Source organism: Pagrus pagrus, assembly GCF_965226575.1.
Source record: "Pagrus pagrus genome assembly, chromosome: 12".
Taxonomy (NCBI): domain Eukaryota; kingdom Metazoa; phylum Chordata; class Actinopteri; order Spariformes; family Sparidae; genus Pagrus; species Pagrus pagrus.
In genome coordinates, this window is record NC_140196.1 from 22,911,236 (window position 1) to 22,929,990 (window position 18,755).

General features: G+C 38.8%; 1 protein-coding gene across 1 annotated transcript in view; it reads right to left on the minus strand.

Moving 5' to 3' along the window:
- The window catches only part of LOC311266805 (sodium channel protein type 2 subunit alpha-like), a 46,333-nt gene that overhangs the window by 24,995 nt on the left and 2,583 nt on the right, over nucleotides 1-18,755 (minus strand). Inside the window, exons 2-8 of the mRNA XM_084369352.1 lie at nucleotides 10,865-11,171; nucleotides 8,392-8,502; nucleotides 7,203-7,300; nucleotides 5,692-5,820; nucleotides 3,769-3,860; nucleotides 3,394-3,636; nucleotides 3,235-3,298 (exon numbers count right to left, since the gene is read on the minus strand). Of these exons, the coding sequence (XP_084225478.1) occupies nucleotides 3,235-3,298; nucleotides 3,394-3,636; nucleotides 3,769-3,860; nucleotides 5,692-5,820; nucleotides 7,203-7,300; nucleotides 8,392-8,502; nucleotides 10,865-11,131 (1,004 nt within the window). The 5' untranslated portion in view covers nucleotides 11,132-11,171. The remainder of the gene's footprint in view (nucleotides 1-3,234; nucleotides 3,299-3,393; nucleotides 3,637-3,768; nucleotides 3,861-5,691; nucleotides 5,821-7,202; nucleotides 7,301-8,391; nucleotides 8,503-10,864; nucleotides 11,172-18,755) is intronic.

The window sequence follows — 18,755 nt, forward strand, 5'->3', positions numbered from 1 at the left end:
TACAAGCAAAATACATAAAAATCCATTTGAAAACAGTCAACATAGATTTTAAAGTATAAATAATCTGCAGTTAAGGAGAAAAAAAAAGGGTCAAATACTATGGTATGGTCCTTTAAACAATACAACGAAGTGTAGGGTGGGTAAGAGCTCTCTGAAAGCTCTTTACATTATTTATAAGTAGTATCCTTGAGAGTGTACCATCAACTTCCTGCAGTGTTTGTAACAGAACAGCAGGGGAACATCTGTCAATCGCAGCAAAGTGTTTTCCCTCTATGGTGGGCGGCGCTGGGGCGGTGGGCTTCCACGGCCACATCCGTCCACAAAAGTTGAAAGTCATAATCCTTGATGCACAGTGGCTTTAAGATGTAAGGGGATAAGCATTTGCCTGAACTCTGCCGTGGGCGTCATGAGAAGCAACTTGGACCTTTGAGCAAATCATTTATCACAAACTTGTCAGCCATCTAGGCTGAAAATATAATTTGAATATGTGTGTGTGTGTATGTGTGTGCGTGTTTGTGTGTGTGTGCATATGTGCCCACTTATGTCTGTGTGTGTGTATCCATGTGTGTGTGACTGTGTGTGTCATCATAACGTATCCAAAGCTTTAATTTGGAAATCTACTCAGGGATTACTTGTTGGAATACACTCAAAAGATTAAGCATCCTCTATGTTTTACGTCCCCCATCCTGACCTGCTTAATATCTTGCCAGTCTCCACAGCCAGCCTCAGAAAGTTGCATCTAAAATGTCACAGAAGTTAAAAGGCTGTCTCAATCATTCTGCCAGCAGACACATGAACTACCTTATGGTTACTATAACCTATAACCTGGCAAGTCTGTCATAAACCTGTGCCCTTCTGTTTGATTTAACATCAATCTAGCCACAAAGAAATTTTAAAAAAATGAAAAAGAAATGATCATATACTTGACAAAGTGATGACAAAGCAGAGTTTAAATTAAAGGGACACAAAAAGTTTAATCCTCCATGTTCTCTTATTGTCCAAAGAGCCGTTAATACACCCAGAAACAAAAGATTAAACTGAATAAGACTCAATGCCCTCACAGTGCGCTGTGGCAATAACACAAACAACAGGCAACAGATCTAGAAAAATCCCCTTGCAGGTAAACTCCAGGACAGCTGGATCGGTCACATTGGTACCATCAGCTGTCTGACCTTACTGACCTACTATTTTTAGGAGTTTAATGATGTCATTTCCTACCGAATGTCCTCAAATGTATCCTCGTTTCGCTCTGACTTGAACACAAATCACTGAATCAGATTTTACTTCTTGGGAGATTAAGTTCCTGTGATTTTGGAGGAGAGGTTACAGAGGGAGATTAAAAATTAAAAAGGTTTGGCCGTGCTCTGATGCCAATATTAATAAATATAAATGTGCAGCTACCTCCACTGTGTCCATGCTTTTCTATAAACTTTTTCTATTAACTCATCTCATCATGAAAATTTCAATGAGGAGCCTCAGGGTCTGTCCAAAGAGAGAACTTTATGTCATGAAAAGGCTCACTATGAAACACAATAACCTTTAATGATGCTCTTTGACTTGCTGGTTAGTGAAAAGGAAAGCTACAGCGCTGTGACACTCTGTAATAGCTGTTAACACAGTTTGTTTGTTTTTTGAGGAAGCTCTCTTTGCCTCTTTCTTTTCTTCAAGTGTTTTTCATCACTTCGCCTATGTGGTAGTGTAAGCCGTCACTGGGAGCGCTGGCATTGGTAGCTCTCCCTGCTCCGCCACTGCCATTGTAGGCACAAGAACAGGAGGGTCCTGCTCTCTGCTCTGTTAACACTGCTTAAAAACATACAACTTGTGACATTCTAGCCTACAGTATAAACATCTTAACATGATATGTAGTCAGAGGCTGACAAGCTGTAACTTTTCTGTTTATAAATGTGGTTCAGTTTTAGTTTTGAGGCCTTTTTCTTTGTGACAGTGATTCAAATATTACCAGAGGAACGCTACACTTCTTCTACAACCACCATTTTTGGTAAGAGAGAAGACAAAGCTCCTGTGTAGCCTATTCAGCCATTTCACTTTAAACACAAAGTTCTGAAACATGTCGCAGTAAGACGATGACATTTCAAATATGCAACATCTCTTACTGCTGTCTAAAGGAGCCCATCAACACGATCTTAAAACCATTTCTCATGACAGACAGGACAGGAGTGTAGGACTGATGTGAAGGGGCAGGGGACACATTTTTAAGGATACCATATATATATGTATATATACAGTATATGTATATATATATACATATATATATAGAAAGATATACACCAAGCTATAGAACCTATAAAGGTTCAATATAAATACACTTCTTTCATGAACGTATGGTAAGAAAAAACAATATCTGTACCAGAGCTTAATATCACCATTTTTTGCTATTTGCTATCATCCATTATCTTGTATCATTAACAAGAGCACCTAATGGAAGCCATTTGTTGAAGCTGCAGGATTTCAGATTCACACAGATGGGTATTTAGTTCACTATAACCCTTGAACTGGGCCTGGCATTGGCAGAGTCATCCTGTTGTGCTTGTTTCAAAAGCATTTGGATTTATAGGATTATTCGGTGCACAGGCTGAGTAGCAATATTTGGATGGTTTCACACTGTGCCTTTGATTGGGAACAAAGTCCATCACTCTACAGATAAAACATCATCGATGCATGTCTGCATTTATATTGAGGTTAGAAATGAAATCAAAAGTGCTTCTATTGCAAAGAACTTTGTACAGTACAGCATCCCCTCTCAACAATAACGGAATATCAATCCGAGGTGATCCGCTCCACTTCCGTTAACCTGATCATGTCATAGAGCTTTTGAGATGATGAAATCTCCAAAGACCCCCCCTCTCTCCAGCTGCCAACTCCATGTTTCTCAGTAAAGGGCTCCAGTGGAGCAGGGGGTGATTATCCACACCACATGTCGTCTTGTGCACAGCCCGTCTCACGCCACAACCCTCCCTCTGATAGGATCTATACATTACATATATACATATACTCTAAGTCACAGATTAAATTATGAAGCCTCAAGAATATCATCATCCATTGTTCGATTTGTTTTGTCTTGTTCTGCAAAAACTATGTGCACCGAGGCTGATGCTCAAGCTACTGTATCCAATTACACACATGACATGCATGGGATCAAAAGCCATTCGATGCTTTGATATTATGTAACAGCCTGCAGATGATTAACAAGCAGTAAGCAGGACAAATACTCACCCTGCATCATTTCCATATCCACATATTAAGGCATCCTTTGCTCCTTCAACTTTGTAAAAATTATCTAAGGAAAGAGGAAAATGAAGTTAAAGAACTTCTCTGAATGAATTGTACATGTGTTTCTCAACCAGTCTTTTTTTTTTTTTTTCTTCAGCTGACCTTCGCTGCTGAGGAAGTCCATCCTGGAGCTCCACGTTTTGTTATTGCAGAAGAAGGAAGCGTTGGAGCTGTAGGAGGAGTTGATGCAGTGCGCGAGGCTGCGGACGCACTTTTGTCGCAGCAGCCCCATGAAAAGCTGCAGGCCGATGAGGGCGAACACGCTGAGACAGAAGACGGTCAGGATCATCACGTCGGCCAGCTTCTTCACAGACTGGATCAAAGCACCGACAATGGTCTTCAGACCTTGACAGAGGCGGGGAAACAATATTTGAATTTTTGGGTAACATCTGTTGATGTGGGAAAAGTAGATTCAAACATGACTGGGAACAAGAGTAGAGACGTAGACACTGAGGTTTGAGCTGATAGTAGTCTTACCTGGGATTACTGAGATGGTTTTCAGTGCTCGTAGTACTCTGAAGGTTCTTAATGCTGAGACGTTCCCGAGGTCTACAAACTCTGTCACATATCTGGAATTAGACATAAGGGGATTTATGAATGTCTGCAGGGAGAATTAAGAAAGTATTACAGATGACCCGGGTCAATGCTCAGACATACTTAACGGTTTGTTTATCATGTCTTTAAATATACATTTCAGTCAAATAGTATGTAGACTTGCATTGAACAATGTATAAATAAATGTAGTTCCTTTAGAATGTGTCAGTGGCTTTACTTGAACCTACACAAACTGATTTTTTTTGCCAATTCGGGGGTAACAGAAACAAACATAACACTGACACATACGTTGATGGGGCTCACTTGTTAGCAGTTATCAGCAGACACAGCGCTGAGGAAGTTTGTCAAATGCTTTGACAGATAAAAGAAAAATATCGAGTATCTGAGGCTGTTGCAGGCCTCTTATTTACGCATCCAATTGTTTCATTAAGCAAGTAGAAATCACTGGACAGGATGCCTGTCTATCTACCTATTTACCAGCCTTCCTGTGGGCACTCTGCTCTTGCACTCATTGCCTGTGAGTCTTTCACAAGGCTAGGCACATGTATTACTAAAGCTATTAGTGAACCAGAGAAAGTTCAGCCAAAGGTTTTCAATACTAACATACTAGCTTGATAACCATGCCTGTTCTTTGATCATTAAGATAATGTTAGGTGTTTTCTTACATGTGAATGAGACATGAGGAAGTTGGATACGGTAAGCTACGATAACAATGTGCTGCACTCACAGTACACAGCTGCTGAGCCTGTCGTTCAGCAGCTAGCTAACTAAGTAGCACAAAAACGACAGCCTCTGAGCCAAAGAACAGAGCCACTGCAGCAGCAACAAACTTGTTCAGCAGCTAACGTTAGCACAAAGCACACAACAATTACTGAATAAAGATAATTAATATCTAATATGTCTATAATAATATATATAATTTCACACTGGGTAGCCTTTTTAGACAGAGGTACGTTCGTGATGGCTGCTTGTGTTTCTATGGTTCAACTACAAAAGCAAAGATAGCTTATTAACGTAGCGAACTAGCAGCTAACACACATCCCCCAGCTGGCCAATGAGAGCTACAGGGCAGTGTAGGTGCAGTCAGGCAGTGCACGTTCAAACAAAGCATTTTTGCTGAAATAGCTGCCAAAAGCAATGTTATGAGAGTAATAATAATCAACCAAAACTGTAAAGTTGCAGCCTGAAAAACCAAAACAATGACCAGAAAGATGCTAAAACCTTCGATGATAATGATGATAATTCGGTGTGGGTTCATCACTACATGCAACTCCTTTTACATGCAAGTAAGTCTTGTCACTAAAGTAATGATTACAGCAGATGAATTACAGAGCTAGTCAGAATTAGCTGACTGAACGGGAATTGGTCAAAAACAAATTAATCGCTGAAGGTAATGGCAGCTTTCAGTGTGTATACACCCAGTGAAAGGGATTTTGTCTCGCTGTTATCAAACAAAGCAAATGTCCTATCAAGATGATTGGTCTCAGGCAATGCTGCATCAATGCATCAGGAGGTCACCTAGGTCTAATCTGCCACCTGCATCATGGGTAGTCAGTCATGGCACACAGATCTCTGACCTCGACAATAGGCTTATGTTCATAGTGTTTCAAATCACCACTCAGGATGACTGACTGACTACGGTCACTTTGACATTCCTGAAAATGACTGAATCTGCACGTCATCACAGTCAAAACTGTCCGTCAGGACAGAGCGGGAGAACTCAATTAATGTGGACCTTTTTCTTTGGAAGTTTCTCTGGCAGGTGTAGCCACTGCCGATGTAAAGTGGATGTCAGGTAAGGTTGATTGCTGATATGAGTGGAATGTAAATGATATTGTTACATACGCCATGACAATGACGCTGAAGTCCAGCCAGTTCCATGGATCTCTCAAGAAGGTGAATGGCACTACACAGAATCCTCTCGCAAATATCTTTATCGCCGACTCGAAAGTGTAAATGGCAGTGAAAGTATACCTGAAAAATAGAAGAAAATGTGGTTATCTCTGAATCTAGTGCGTTACAAAATCTACAGGCTCTGAATGGATTTTATGCATTCAAATAAACCACAAGCAGTAATAATGAGGACTGAAAGAAGTGCATGAAAAATAATGAATAATGTGCAAACAGCTAAATTCTTTGTGTTTTAGATGGCTCCCTGCTCCAACACACCTGATTCAAATGAACGGCTCGTTATCAGGCTTCAGCATAGTTTAATGACGAGCTGGTCATTTGAATCAGGTGTGTTGGTGCAGGGAAACATCTAAAACATGCAGGGCAGTGGACAGGACTAAGAACATGTATTATTCTGGTCAACATAAATAAATGTCCCATGCTACAAGATATTATGCCTGAGCAGTGCACAACAGATAAAATATACATTCAAAAAATAAAACAAAAAATAAAACAAAAAACAGGTTCATAAATTATCTGGCTAACTGCTAGCTAGTAGCCTGCATTTCTAAAACTTATTTTCATTGACATATTGTTACAGTAGTTTGTCTCATCATCTCTTATATGGATGGCCACCTAACTGTGGACAAGCTCTTCCACAAGAGGTGCTACATTTGTATTTTATTAATAGGGACGTTTATGTTTCAACTATTTCCGGACTGTTGACCTGTTTGTAAATTCAGAAAGAGCACAATCTACTCCTTTGAACAGCAAAGCTATAGTCAGCAGCAGGTTAGCTTAGCTTAGCATAAAGACTGGAAACAAGGAAAGAGTCTGGCATTCTAATACATCTAAAACAATATACACACAATATATATCTACTCCATACAAAAGCTGACAAACAACCTCACATTCATGAGAGGAATTCAGAGATTTCTTTTACCTTCAGGCAGTGCCAGGCTAGCCAGTCTTTAAGCTAAGCTAATTGGCTATCAGCTGTATCTTCATATTAAACATAGGGTCTTTTCATCTAACTATTGGCACATAGTTCTCTTTTCACATTTATTATAAATTAATTTCTAAAGTTGCAAAAGAAAATGAACAAATAAAAAAGTTGTTGTCGATGCAGATAGCATGCTGCATGCTAAAAAATGTCTTTGACCCACTGATGACGAAAACATCCTCCACATCAGGCACAACACAATAAATTCTGAAGACTTTTCAATAACAATTTTCATTCCCAATTACTTGCATGCTTTCTTCTAGCATGCCAATGTGGCGCTCTGACTGCAGTAAATATAACATGCATCACGTACTTACAAGTCAGCTGATTCATCAACCATCACTGACAAAACAACAAACCCCAGCACAGCCCCAAATTAGACCACATGTAGTTCCGGTTTCAATTTCTGTCCAAGACACGTAGTTTAAGGTGAGGTAACAGCTTAAATACTGTGTGTACTTACTCCAGGTGCTTGGTCCATGGTGCCGGATCAGACATGGCCATGAAGAAACAGTTGGTCAATATAGTGAACATTATGAACAGGCTAAACAATGTGGGGAGGAAGTTAAGGAAAATACACTGCGGAATAGTTATTTACAGTTTTACAGTCAAACAAGATATTGTGATATGCCAACAACATATTACACAATGACACAATGTTTCTTGTAATCCCATAAAATATAGGTCTACCCATTAGTATAAACCATCACTGTGCGTGCCATCGGCATTACATGTACAGTAAATGCAGATTATACAAACATAAGTAAATCAGGGGAGTGATATCATTCTCCCTCATGGATAAATTAAGCTATAACAAATGATCCGTCAGCTGCTAACTTGGAAACATGAACTTATTTGAAATTTCAGTGAAAAACATTAGAAAAGCATCAGAATAATCATCAGTGTTGTCTGTTACAGTTATTTGTCTGATTTCTCAGTTGCAGAGAACCAATAACAGCCGATTGGTGTTATTTAACAGGTCATTTGATCAATACATGTTTTGTCATCTACAACATAGAGGAGCTCCAGAGGAAAGATTCCCCCCTGCATGTAAAGTACAAATCGGCTGTCTGAGAACTAATAGGCAGCCGTCACATGATGTGAAATCTCCTTGCTCTTATTTCATTTCAGAGATTAAAAGAGGGATATGAGGGGATTTGGTTTGCGATGCCAGAGAGGACCATTACAAAGCTGTTTCAAAAATGGGACTATGAAAAAAAAATCCAATAGAAACCTACGGGGGGAAATCAGTAAATATTAGAAATTGGCTTATCTGCCAGTATGAGATCCAGACTTTTTACAGCATCGAATTATTATTCTGGTGGAAACTTTTCACTAGGGTTTTGTCCTCAGCAGGCTGCCTGATTCACGGTCTAATCTTCATGTCATCACAAATGTCAGGACACTGACATTAATATCTTTTACTTTTAGAGAAGCACTTTCTGCAGTGGTTGTCAAACACAGTAATATCTCAAAGTGGTTTTGTCACCCTCAGACCTAATCCAGATTATTAAATATAAGAATATCTTCATAACAGTTCTGTGTTTTTTTAAAGGGATTTCCCCTCATTAATATCACCCTTCAACAAGCAGACAGGAATAGATTCTCCATCAAACAACCACAAGAGTATTTCAAAAAGGATATGAATGGACTAAAACTTTAATGGCGATTGATCTGAGGAAGTGAAATGGACTAAGTATGTAAAGTGCAGATGTGGCACTGAATCTGAAGATGGCCTTCCCTTTGTTAAGTACTATAAAAGTCTGCAAAGGAAACAGAAAGAAAAACAGAAATCACAGTGAGAAAAAGCAAATATAATCATCTACATTCTGTAAATGAAACAAATCATCACAGGTCATCACAGCATAGACGCATTTCCCAAACACTCGACAGCAGCTCGGGTCAGCTGTTTTCTTTACCCTGCAGGACCGATTATATAGCTGCGTTGTTGAGTCTACCACTCTGTTTACCATCTGTGTTAACTCCCACCATAAGCACTTCTGCCTCCAAGAAAGCAGTGAGTGCACATACACGCAACGGGCGAGGCCAGTCGAGATAATGGAGACAACTCCAAAGCGGGCTGAACCTTTCCCCAACAGATGTGGCATTTATTTAAATATTTTTTCGTCTTTGGATAATCCTCCCATCCAACAGCGCATCACATGCCAAAACAAAGAGACCCTGAGAATGACTGCCACGTCCTTTTTCATCTCTCCATAAGCGGCCCATTAAGGGGCAGCAGCCTGATCTACTCTGCAAATCAAAACTTGCTAATCCTATTTCTGCATCCAAAAGAGATCTAAAGAGATGCGGTCGCTCACCTCTCGCCTCAGCTTGCTGCTCTAAAACACCACTTGGTGAATTCAGTGAAAACCCTGGCTTGCCTGATCGGGAGTATCACTGACATATCATGTTCACCAGTTCCACATGAGAGTTTTGTTGATAAATTAACATGAATTCGTAAAATAGTACAACAGCGTCACAGACACTGCTCATGTGTTGATGGCTGAACCATCTTTACCACCATTAAACTATTTCTTCAGAAGAAATCACGTCTACATTTAAAGATGCTGAAACTTAAATTACGTGGAAGCTGTTTCTGGAAAATGGAAACCATTCAGTTTTAGTAATGAAGAAAAAAGTTCATAATATTTCAAGTCTGTCTTAATCAGGTGAATTAAAACATGTTTTACTTGCTATAATGATTTTTCCTGCTCATACTGGACATTCAAATATTTCTTCTAAATCCTGCTACTAAATGTACGTGATGGGGGACAAAATCTGCAGTCCTCATTCTCAAATTAACAAAAATGTTTTTCAAAGTTTATCTGAAGATTAAATTGGGCTTCAACTGTCTGAGTTAGACTAATAAAACTGGTATTTCCCAAAGTCTTTTTAGTACCAAATTTCCTTTTTGCGATCTTCATCCCTCTACAGTGGTCGCTCATAAAGGAAACACTGTGATGAAAAGAAGAGCAAAGTTCCTGATAAAAAAGACTAATTTTAAAGGATACCAACATGATATGCTGACGACTGTGGATTTCATCCCCCATCACTTCAAATGGAACCAGCTTTTAATGGCCAACAGGAGGAATTATTACAGCAAGAAAAAACTGTTTCTATCTTAAAGCTGACCCACTGTGTGACAGTTTCTTCTTCGTACTTGGTGTCTAACTTTGACCAATTTGTCTGAGTGCAAAGCATGTTTGAATATGTTTTCTGCCAGTGAACAATCCTCCTATCATCTTTTAGTCGAAGTGATTAGCTCTGATAAAAAGACACCACAGGCACAGTTCTCTCAATCTGTTAACATCCCGATAGCAATTAATAAATCAAATGCTCTAATAAAAAGAAAATCAAAGGAAAATAATCTGCTGTCCGGTGTGGTTGTCGCATGCCTCTAATACGCCCAATCAATCATTGCGCTCATTGCACATGACTCGGTGGATATACCGCCAAAAGTATTAGTGAGTGAGTCACACAAGAACGGCAGAGAAAGTGCAGCCAAAATTTTCAAATGCTAACGCGCTAACTTGAAAATGACGAGTGCTAATAAGAGCCATGTTTGTAAGTCATGTTCATTATGATAATGTTAGGATTTTTCTTACATGTGAATGAGACATATGGTAGTTTGGTACAGCTAGTGATGACAGCGATGCACGGCATTCAATACACAGCCCCTGAACCAAAGAACAAGTCACTGTAGCAGTCACTGTAGTCGTTTGTTAGCTAACCCAGTAACGGTAGCCTAAAGCACACACTCACATCAGTGAGAAGTAACTGCCGTGCTGGGTAGCTAGCTGATTTACGTAAGTGACATCTATTCTACTTGTGTTTATATGATAGTGGTATTTACCAGCGTTGTTGACTTATGTAGGCCTATTTATTAGACTAAAAAAGCTAAGAGACTTGTTGAACTTAGCAAACTAGCCACTAACACATATCTCCCAGCTGGCCAGTAAGAGCTACGGGGCAGTCGGCGTAGTCGTTCAACAGGCATTCACATACTTTTAATATCTAGTTTATTCTTGCTGGTTTCTCCAATTTTACTACCCAAGCTTTAAATAGACAAAAAACTTGTTGCACAGACATACACACAACACACACCCACACAGAAGCTCTCACCCTCTGGTTCTTGTAGTAAAATGGATCGATGTCCTCCAGTGGCATCCCAATAAGTTCTGGAGGGATGTCACCGAAGATGCGAGGCAGCTGCTTGCCTGCCTCCAGGTCGATCCTGGGTTTGGGTGGCTCGACGTTCCTGTGACTGTCATGGCAACCCTTGGCTTTCTTTGCCTGCTCCTCCGCAATCCGCTGCTCCATTGCAGCCAAGGATTCGCGAGTGAACCGCCGCAAGCCCTCAGGACCCGTTGGTAACAGCATGGCTGCCATCTTTTCATCCTGATTCTCCTGTACTAGAATTTACTTACAGCTACAGGCAGGGAAGAGGGGAGTGAAGACAGAAATGGAAGAAAGTGAGAGAGAATAAGTAATGTAATTCAACAAGAGTGCGTCCTGGATGTCACACTTCTCTCAAAGTTGTCCTTTCAAATTTTGAACTGTTAACCACAACATTTTGTGGCCTGTGAAGCATTTGATCCATAGCACCAGTACTGGGTTGAGATTGGTGTACTGGGTGTTCAGTGTATTAACAGCTGAAGGAAGCCCAAATATAAAATCATGTTGTCGCAATGAAAATGAGTCCAAACTTCTGGTCAAAGCATCAGATAGTGTCATCCAGAAATCAGTTCGCATTTTTGCATTTCTGTTTCCCTTATCTCAAAGTCAATGGGTTTTTTGAATGGGTTTTCGATTAGATACCTGATACAAGGTCTTTGGTTAACACAAGTTAAAATATTTCAAGTTTTGTTCTACAACATGAAATATGTCAGTAAATGCCCCACTTGTGAATTTCAAAGCGTTTACTTGCTAATAAGTGGCTAAATGTTGGGGACTTTAAACGTCATCACACCAAACAATATACAACAATATACTCATTAGTCAGTCTTTACTATTACTAACTTGTAACTCTAACTTCACAACTGGTAGTTTGATCAATTTATAATAAAGCATGTATAATTATTGTGTAGGAAGACACTTAGTGGTGGCTTCATTGAAGTCATGTGATTGTGATGTAGTTTGTTTATAGACTAACCTTAGCTTTTTTTTCCTCTGGTGATCGCATTTACACTTAAAAAATCATACAAGTGCTATTTATTTGTGAAGAATATCTTGCTAGTATTGTAAACTTTCAACTTTCAATCCAATCCACTGCTCATTGTTTACAGTAAGTTTCGCTGCTCTCATTAGCACAGTCCAACCATAGTGGATGATTATTTTTTGAGTGAAAAAGCTCAGGAAACACCAGCACCAAAGAGCAGACAGACACAGTAAGCAGCTATCTGGAGAACATGATGGAGTATTTAGCAGCTAAAGAGCCCTCAGGAGAAGGTGGAGACCAAAACAGAGGTAGCTAGCTAGAGTGAATACATGACTTCTGGTCATCAGGTCGACACGAAGACAACTCTAAATGAATACAAATGTTGCTCCATGTCTGCTTGATGTGTAACTAGAACCACTTTTACAGCCTGTTATTTATTTTTTTTTACAAACACTGCAGGTTTAAAGCCTCTGTTGAGCAATTTTGAAGTTTCTGACTCTGGCACTCCCAGTGCTGGTATAAAAAAAGACTGGGGGAAAGACCAAGGGGAAAGTAATATATGAACCGCACCAGTTTTTACTAGGATTGTATAATTTTTCTACAAATAGAAACTTATCAGAATGATTAAATTCCACACACAGTGGCTTTAACCCATACTTACAATATACAAGTGGTTCTGTAAAAACGTCTATAAAGTGGATCTTCCAATGTTCAAATAGGTAAAATTCATGGAAAAAACTATAACTTATCACTACCACATCAAGCAACAGGAAATATAAATAAATATTATCTTTTACAATGAAATAAGTACACTGGAGTACACTGTATTTACCAAGGACACAAGGACGTCTTTATCACTAAAGCTCTCTCTTCTACAAACACTGTGGAGAGGCTTACGCCTCTGATTTTCTGATTGGAAGACAGCACTGAGGAAAGTCCAGAGCCACGATATAAATGTTTTACCCTTACCACTGACCACAGCTTCCTGTTATCCAACGACCTCTGTCAAACTAGGGCAGCCATAGTTCTGAGTCATAGGGATTAAGTCCACGGTCTGAAGCCATGACCAGGGGGTTTTCACCAGCACTCATTTAGAATGGCGGTCACTTGTTTGTCTCTGCGGACCTGAAGTAAACTGCAGGGCCTGGACACCAACCTGCCAACAACCTTAAAGATGTACTAGGATTGTCTGTTAGCTGCGTTAGCTTCTTTTAAGTGAAAATTGTTGCCTGCTGCTGCTGGAAATGAGAGCTGTCCCTCCAATCAAAAATGAGTTGTTGATTTTCACTGTGTAGAATGACGTGTGTGCAGAGTCTACAGTGAAGCAGGAGACATCTTGTGTCAAACAGTTAAACTTTGGAAATGAAAAAACAATAACATAGTCATTGATTCTGGAATTTTAAAATAACATTATGTAACTTTCTGATAGTGTGCACAGTGTCTCTGTCTCAGCCACTCGGTCCCCCCATCACTTGTTTCTGCACTATGTAACTTCAGTGAGAGGGTAGGATCACAGCGTTACAACATACAAGTTTTCAACACATAATGCACAAAATGCCAATTTCTACGTATTGTTGCCTTAAATGAGGCAGAGGGAGTAGATGTCATTTAAAAGATTTTAACAACGTAATTTAACTTTTTGTGGAAAAAATGTATTAGACATAAATTATTATTCAAACTTAAGTATTTTAAATACATCTTTAAAAAATGTCTGGAGGGGATCTTTAAATTGTGGGCCACAAAAACAAAATTATTAGCTGAAAGATGCAAAAACTCTCATAAAGCTGAGGGGGACTGCAACTCAGCACGATAAGGGACCCATTTCAAATAACACAGTCATTTGATCCATTGATTAAAATGTTTTACTCCTGCAGCGTTAAATAAAATACAAACCCTACAAAGAGATACAAGTCACACTCAGCTGATCAAACGTGTAATCAGACAAAAACTTCACAGAAAGGAAAGAATATGTGGAATATTCTGGTTTACTACCATGTTAATAATGTTAAAAATGGCTATAACCAATTTTGAGTGTTGAGTGTTTAAGTGAACTCATCAAAAGGACGGATTCACACATTTGCTTTTTTTATTGGCAAGCTATTTTCCTGGACTATAATAACGCATAAAGAAAATCTGTCTTTATGTAATCTGATCCGAGATCAAATCCACTGTCTAAATAAAGACAATACCAGAGGCCTTTGGTAAAGGTAAAAGTTCACCCCCTCATTTTAGCCAGTGACCGGGTCTGATATTTTAATAACTGAAAAAGCTTTCCAAAGAGAGGATTACATTTCTATGTTCCCCTTTTGACAGAGAAATACCATTGTATCCTTTTCATATTGACTAAGCTCTGTGAGTTCTCCATCTCCTCCTGTCCTGAAATGCATTGATCCCTTCACACGTCCAGCCAGACGCTAGTTATCTGCTTTCACTTGATCTGCTTATTTGGCCCAGGTTGATCTCAGATCAGCTCGTCTCTCACACTGAATCCAGCGCTTTCCCATTTGCTATCAAAATAAATAGGTTAAGGTCCATTTGCAACGTCATAAAGCTGATAAACAGGTTCAAAGCAATGAAATTTCTGTCAGGATGTGACAGGATCTGACAGGATGAGATGAATCGTCACAGCATTCCCTCCATACAGAACAGGCAGAAGCTATGGCAATAATCAAAGCAGTCAAAGCATATATCAATTATATTAATTTATCGTCAGAAGCACGGACTGAATATCTGCCACTGTGCACTGATTTGCATGCTAGGAAATGGTGGTAAAGAATTAGAAACCAGAGAGAGAAAAAAAGTATTTAGTTGAATGAAATTTAATTCCCGTAATCGCCAGATGTGATATGGTCATCATCACTGCAAATAATTATCATAATTAGACTGAAAGTAGAGCGGAGCCATGGACTCGCACGCACAAACAAACACACACACAGACTCATCTTGGCAGCATGTGTTCTGTAATACTACTGTTTTAAATTCTCTGAACAGGAAGTCAGATGATAAAATGTAATTGTGTTAAGACTTCAGCAGCAAGTGTTGCTGGTTTGAACTATAGCCTGTCTTATACTGAGGGAAATACTGGTATCTGGTATATTTGGGGGTTGAAAAAAACAATCTTTATATGTTACCACTTGTCCCTGTCTCTGGTGGTGACCTCAAACCTAATTTGGTATTCATGTTATGTAATTTTATTTTGTTACTTCTCTACCGACATATACAGGACACGATAATCTGCAATCAAATAATATCAGCTGATGTATCAACCTGACTGATTCTGACTGCTTTAAGTGCTTGAACGTTGAATAATACTTTTTTCTCTGATCAGCTGCCTCCAATGTGTCCCATGAGTGTCTACCATCTGGACTGGACAGTTAATTAAAAAAGTGACATGATTATTTAATTTAACAATACACTTATCATCAATGCATAAAAGGTTAAAAGGACCAAGTGCTAACTCTTTCTCTGCAGGACAGTAGCGCTGCCTTTAAGATACTGTGATAGGACTGAAAAGGCTGAGAGACAGGTGATGTAATGTTTAGAACTGAAACTAATAGTTAATGAAGCAGATTAAAAGAAAAAGAATCGCAAACTAATCGTTTCAATAATTTTTCCAGCAAAAATGTGAAACATTTGCTGGTTCCTGCTTCTTAAATGTGAAGATTTGCTGCTTTTTCGTGTCATTTATTTAAGATTTCTGGACTGAAGCAATTTGAAGACAGTGAAGACTTTGAGCTCTGAAAAATTGAGATTATAAGACTTTTTCTTTTGCATTTTTTTGACATTTTATAGACGTAACACTTGATTAATTGTGAAATAATCAGCAGATTAATAGATAATACAAATAATCATTAGCTACACACATATGAGCAGTGGAAGTGGAGGGTAGCATTATCCAGCAGTTCACTTTGTGATTACCACACATTTATTGCATAAGTAGGCGCATACAACAGTCCTCATCTGGTGGCTCTGTCAGTGCTTGCAAAAGGTAACACAACTTTTTCTAGTGAATTAAAAGTCACAGATCCTAACCTGAAGATTTACTGAACATGTCAATTCAAACATTAAATATGAGACATTTGCTGCTCAGTAAAATGTCAAGTTTTCGTTAAAGTCTGCAACACATACTCATCTGCTCCATGTGAATGATGTAAACTATAAGTTTCAGTCACACTCGCAAATCACAACATTTAGTAAATCCTGTGTGATGAAGGAGAAATGGTTGAAAATTGCAGGGTCCTGGAGGTGTTTAGGTAATTAAATCCTCCTCACTGACCTGTTCTCTCTCTATTCTGTTCATTTCCTCTCTCATTGAAGTGCAACATTTTAAAATTATTAAACCATGGTCTAGTTTTCAAAACTTGAGCTGACTACTAATGTCCCTAAAACACTATTAAGAAATCAGAAATCATCAGAAAACATGCTGTGTGTAGAGCAAGATGTGTTATCGAGACGTCATTGACAGAAAAGGGAATATCTTTACTGTAAAGGGCTTCATTAGTTTTGGCATTTAGCCTTTGATATCGCTCGCTGCTGTAGCTTTGAAAACTTTCTCCTGTCAAAATGAAAACAAAACAAATACAGCCACTGGTCATCAATGATTTTACAGAGGAATCTGCATATGACATATGACGCAGTTTGAAAGCTGTCAGGAAATACATATGAAATCTGTGACTCCAGGTCTGAACTAGTTTAGAAGAGGCCACAGTCCCACATGACGTCACATCACAGTGTCGTGTTGCGTCAATTCAACTCATTTCAGCTTTGTGAGATTTTGTCATTTTGGTGTGAGAGGGTCAATCTCACATTTGTCTTACGTCCATTATCCTCCTTTAACTATTCTGGCACAAAAAGAGATTATGATTTGATAATCTACCCTAAAGACTTGTCTCCATATTTTCTTCTATAAACTCATATTTGAGGATACTTGGAAACAAATATTGCGGAAAATGTCCGATTTGCTGTTATTGTGTTTTCTTATTTGAGTTTTTGCCGAATTCTCTTTTCTTAATATTTGGAGATTCAAAAATTACAGCTTGTGTTTTCAAAACAGAACATGTGTAATCAGCTCGCTGTCATTATGGTCGTTATGTAATATGTATTAAAACGTTTGCCTAATGTAATAAAGGATTATGCAAACAAACAATTAAATGAAGGTTTATGTACAACAGTGAAACAATTGGACGCTGTGTTAAACATAAATAAAACAGAATGTGGTCATTTGTTAATCTTTTTTGGACATCTACTTTTTTGGTACAGAGGCAGTATATTTAATGTTTTACCTCATCAACAATTGATTTTAGTAAATATGAATTTGATGCCAGCAACATGTTTCAAACAAAGTTGGGACAGGGGCAACAAAAGACCAGGAAAGTTGTGGGATGCTCAATAATTTGCAGGCAAGGGCGGGGCGATGTTCATTAGTTTTGAAACACATGATTATATAAAGATATTACTACACGGGCACTGGAACACTGATTGCATTCAGTTTTTAATGCACAACTGTGTTGGAATCGGGGATGTGTTAGAAATAGTATCTTGAATGTTGTGCTTTTCTGTACTCTCACATTGAGGTTTGTGTTTCCCTGGATTTTGATGGGACTGAGTCCTTAAGAAGGTTATTTCGGGATAAAACATAACAAGCATTACTTTATTCACTCATGGGGATTGACTAAATAATCTCAAATGAGTGGTTTCATTTATTTGGTTTATGTTGCAACGGTCTCTGAGGTGCAAATGAACCAGATTCAAAGTCTTCATATGTTTTAATTGTTCATTAGGTCTGTTATCTGTTGTGCAAATGATTGCCATCAATTGAAACAAACTGCTCACTTGTATGATCAGACAGACTTTGATATGACAAAAACACATTAAAGCTTAAGTAAGCAAAGCTCCACCACAAACTAGCAGTCTTAATGTACATCACGTCTGTTCTTACAGGGCCGTGTTACGTCTCTGTTCCCTCTCAGAGCTGCACGCTGTGATCCAACCTGCACAGACTGAACTGATGACCTACTTCTTTTGCAAAAACCTTTCAATGTAATTGCATCAGATAGCTTAAATGCATAGGCTGCAGAAGGTATGTCCCTCCACAGTGACACCTTGGTGCGGTTTCTACCACGACTCGGGTGAAGAATTGATGAAAGCTGATTCTTATGAGCTCTGTTGTGTGACTTCACGTCCACATGCTGATGCTTCTTCAAATCCTGCTCCAGAAACTGGGAAATCTTAAAACTAATCACGAGTTACATCAGCCACATTAGACAAGAAGATGATGAAGGTTTTCGGATGAAAAGAGGAAAAACTCATCTCAAATGTGTAACCACTGGCTCACATATCATTATGTAATGGGCAACTCAACACATCTCAATAAGTTGGGGACGTCATGAAACACTAAACTGTGCACTGGAGAAGTATGTCACTGCTCAAAATCGGCAGATACAGATGATGCAAGTGAATTACCTCAGTAAGAGTAATCTTTTAATGCTCAGCAATCAAAAATAAAACATTAAAAGGATATTCTTGCTTTATGCACTTTATTGTAGATTAGTCTTTTGTGCATACTGTGTAACACAGGCCATGATATTGACAGTAAAACCATGACTTTTTTGAAATTGTAATTTGTTTTTCTTTTCTTGTTTTAATGTATGGAGACGTTCTCCACCTGCCTGCCCTTACTCAACGTGAAAACAAAGAAAGGCAAAGAACCAAACAGTAAACAAATAACAAATAACGTCGAGCATTTCCTCTTTAAAGTAAAAGTGTAAAGATCCTCGCAGGGGTACTTACATATGAAACTCTGAGATTTACAGCATAATTTCCAGAGTTGAGTTCTTCGGGTTTTAGAAGAAGGAG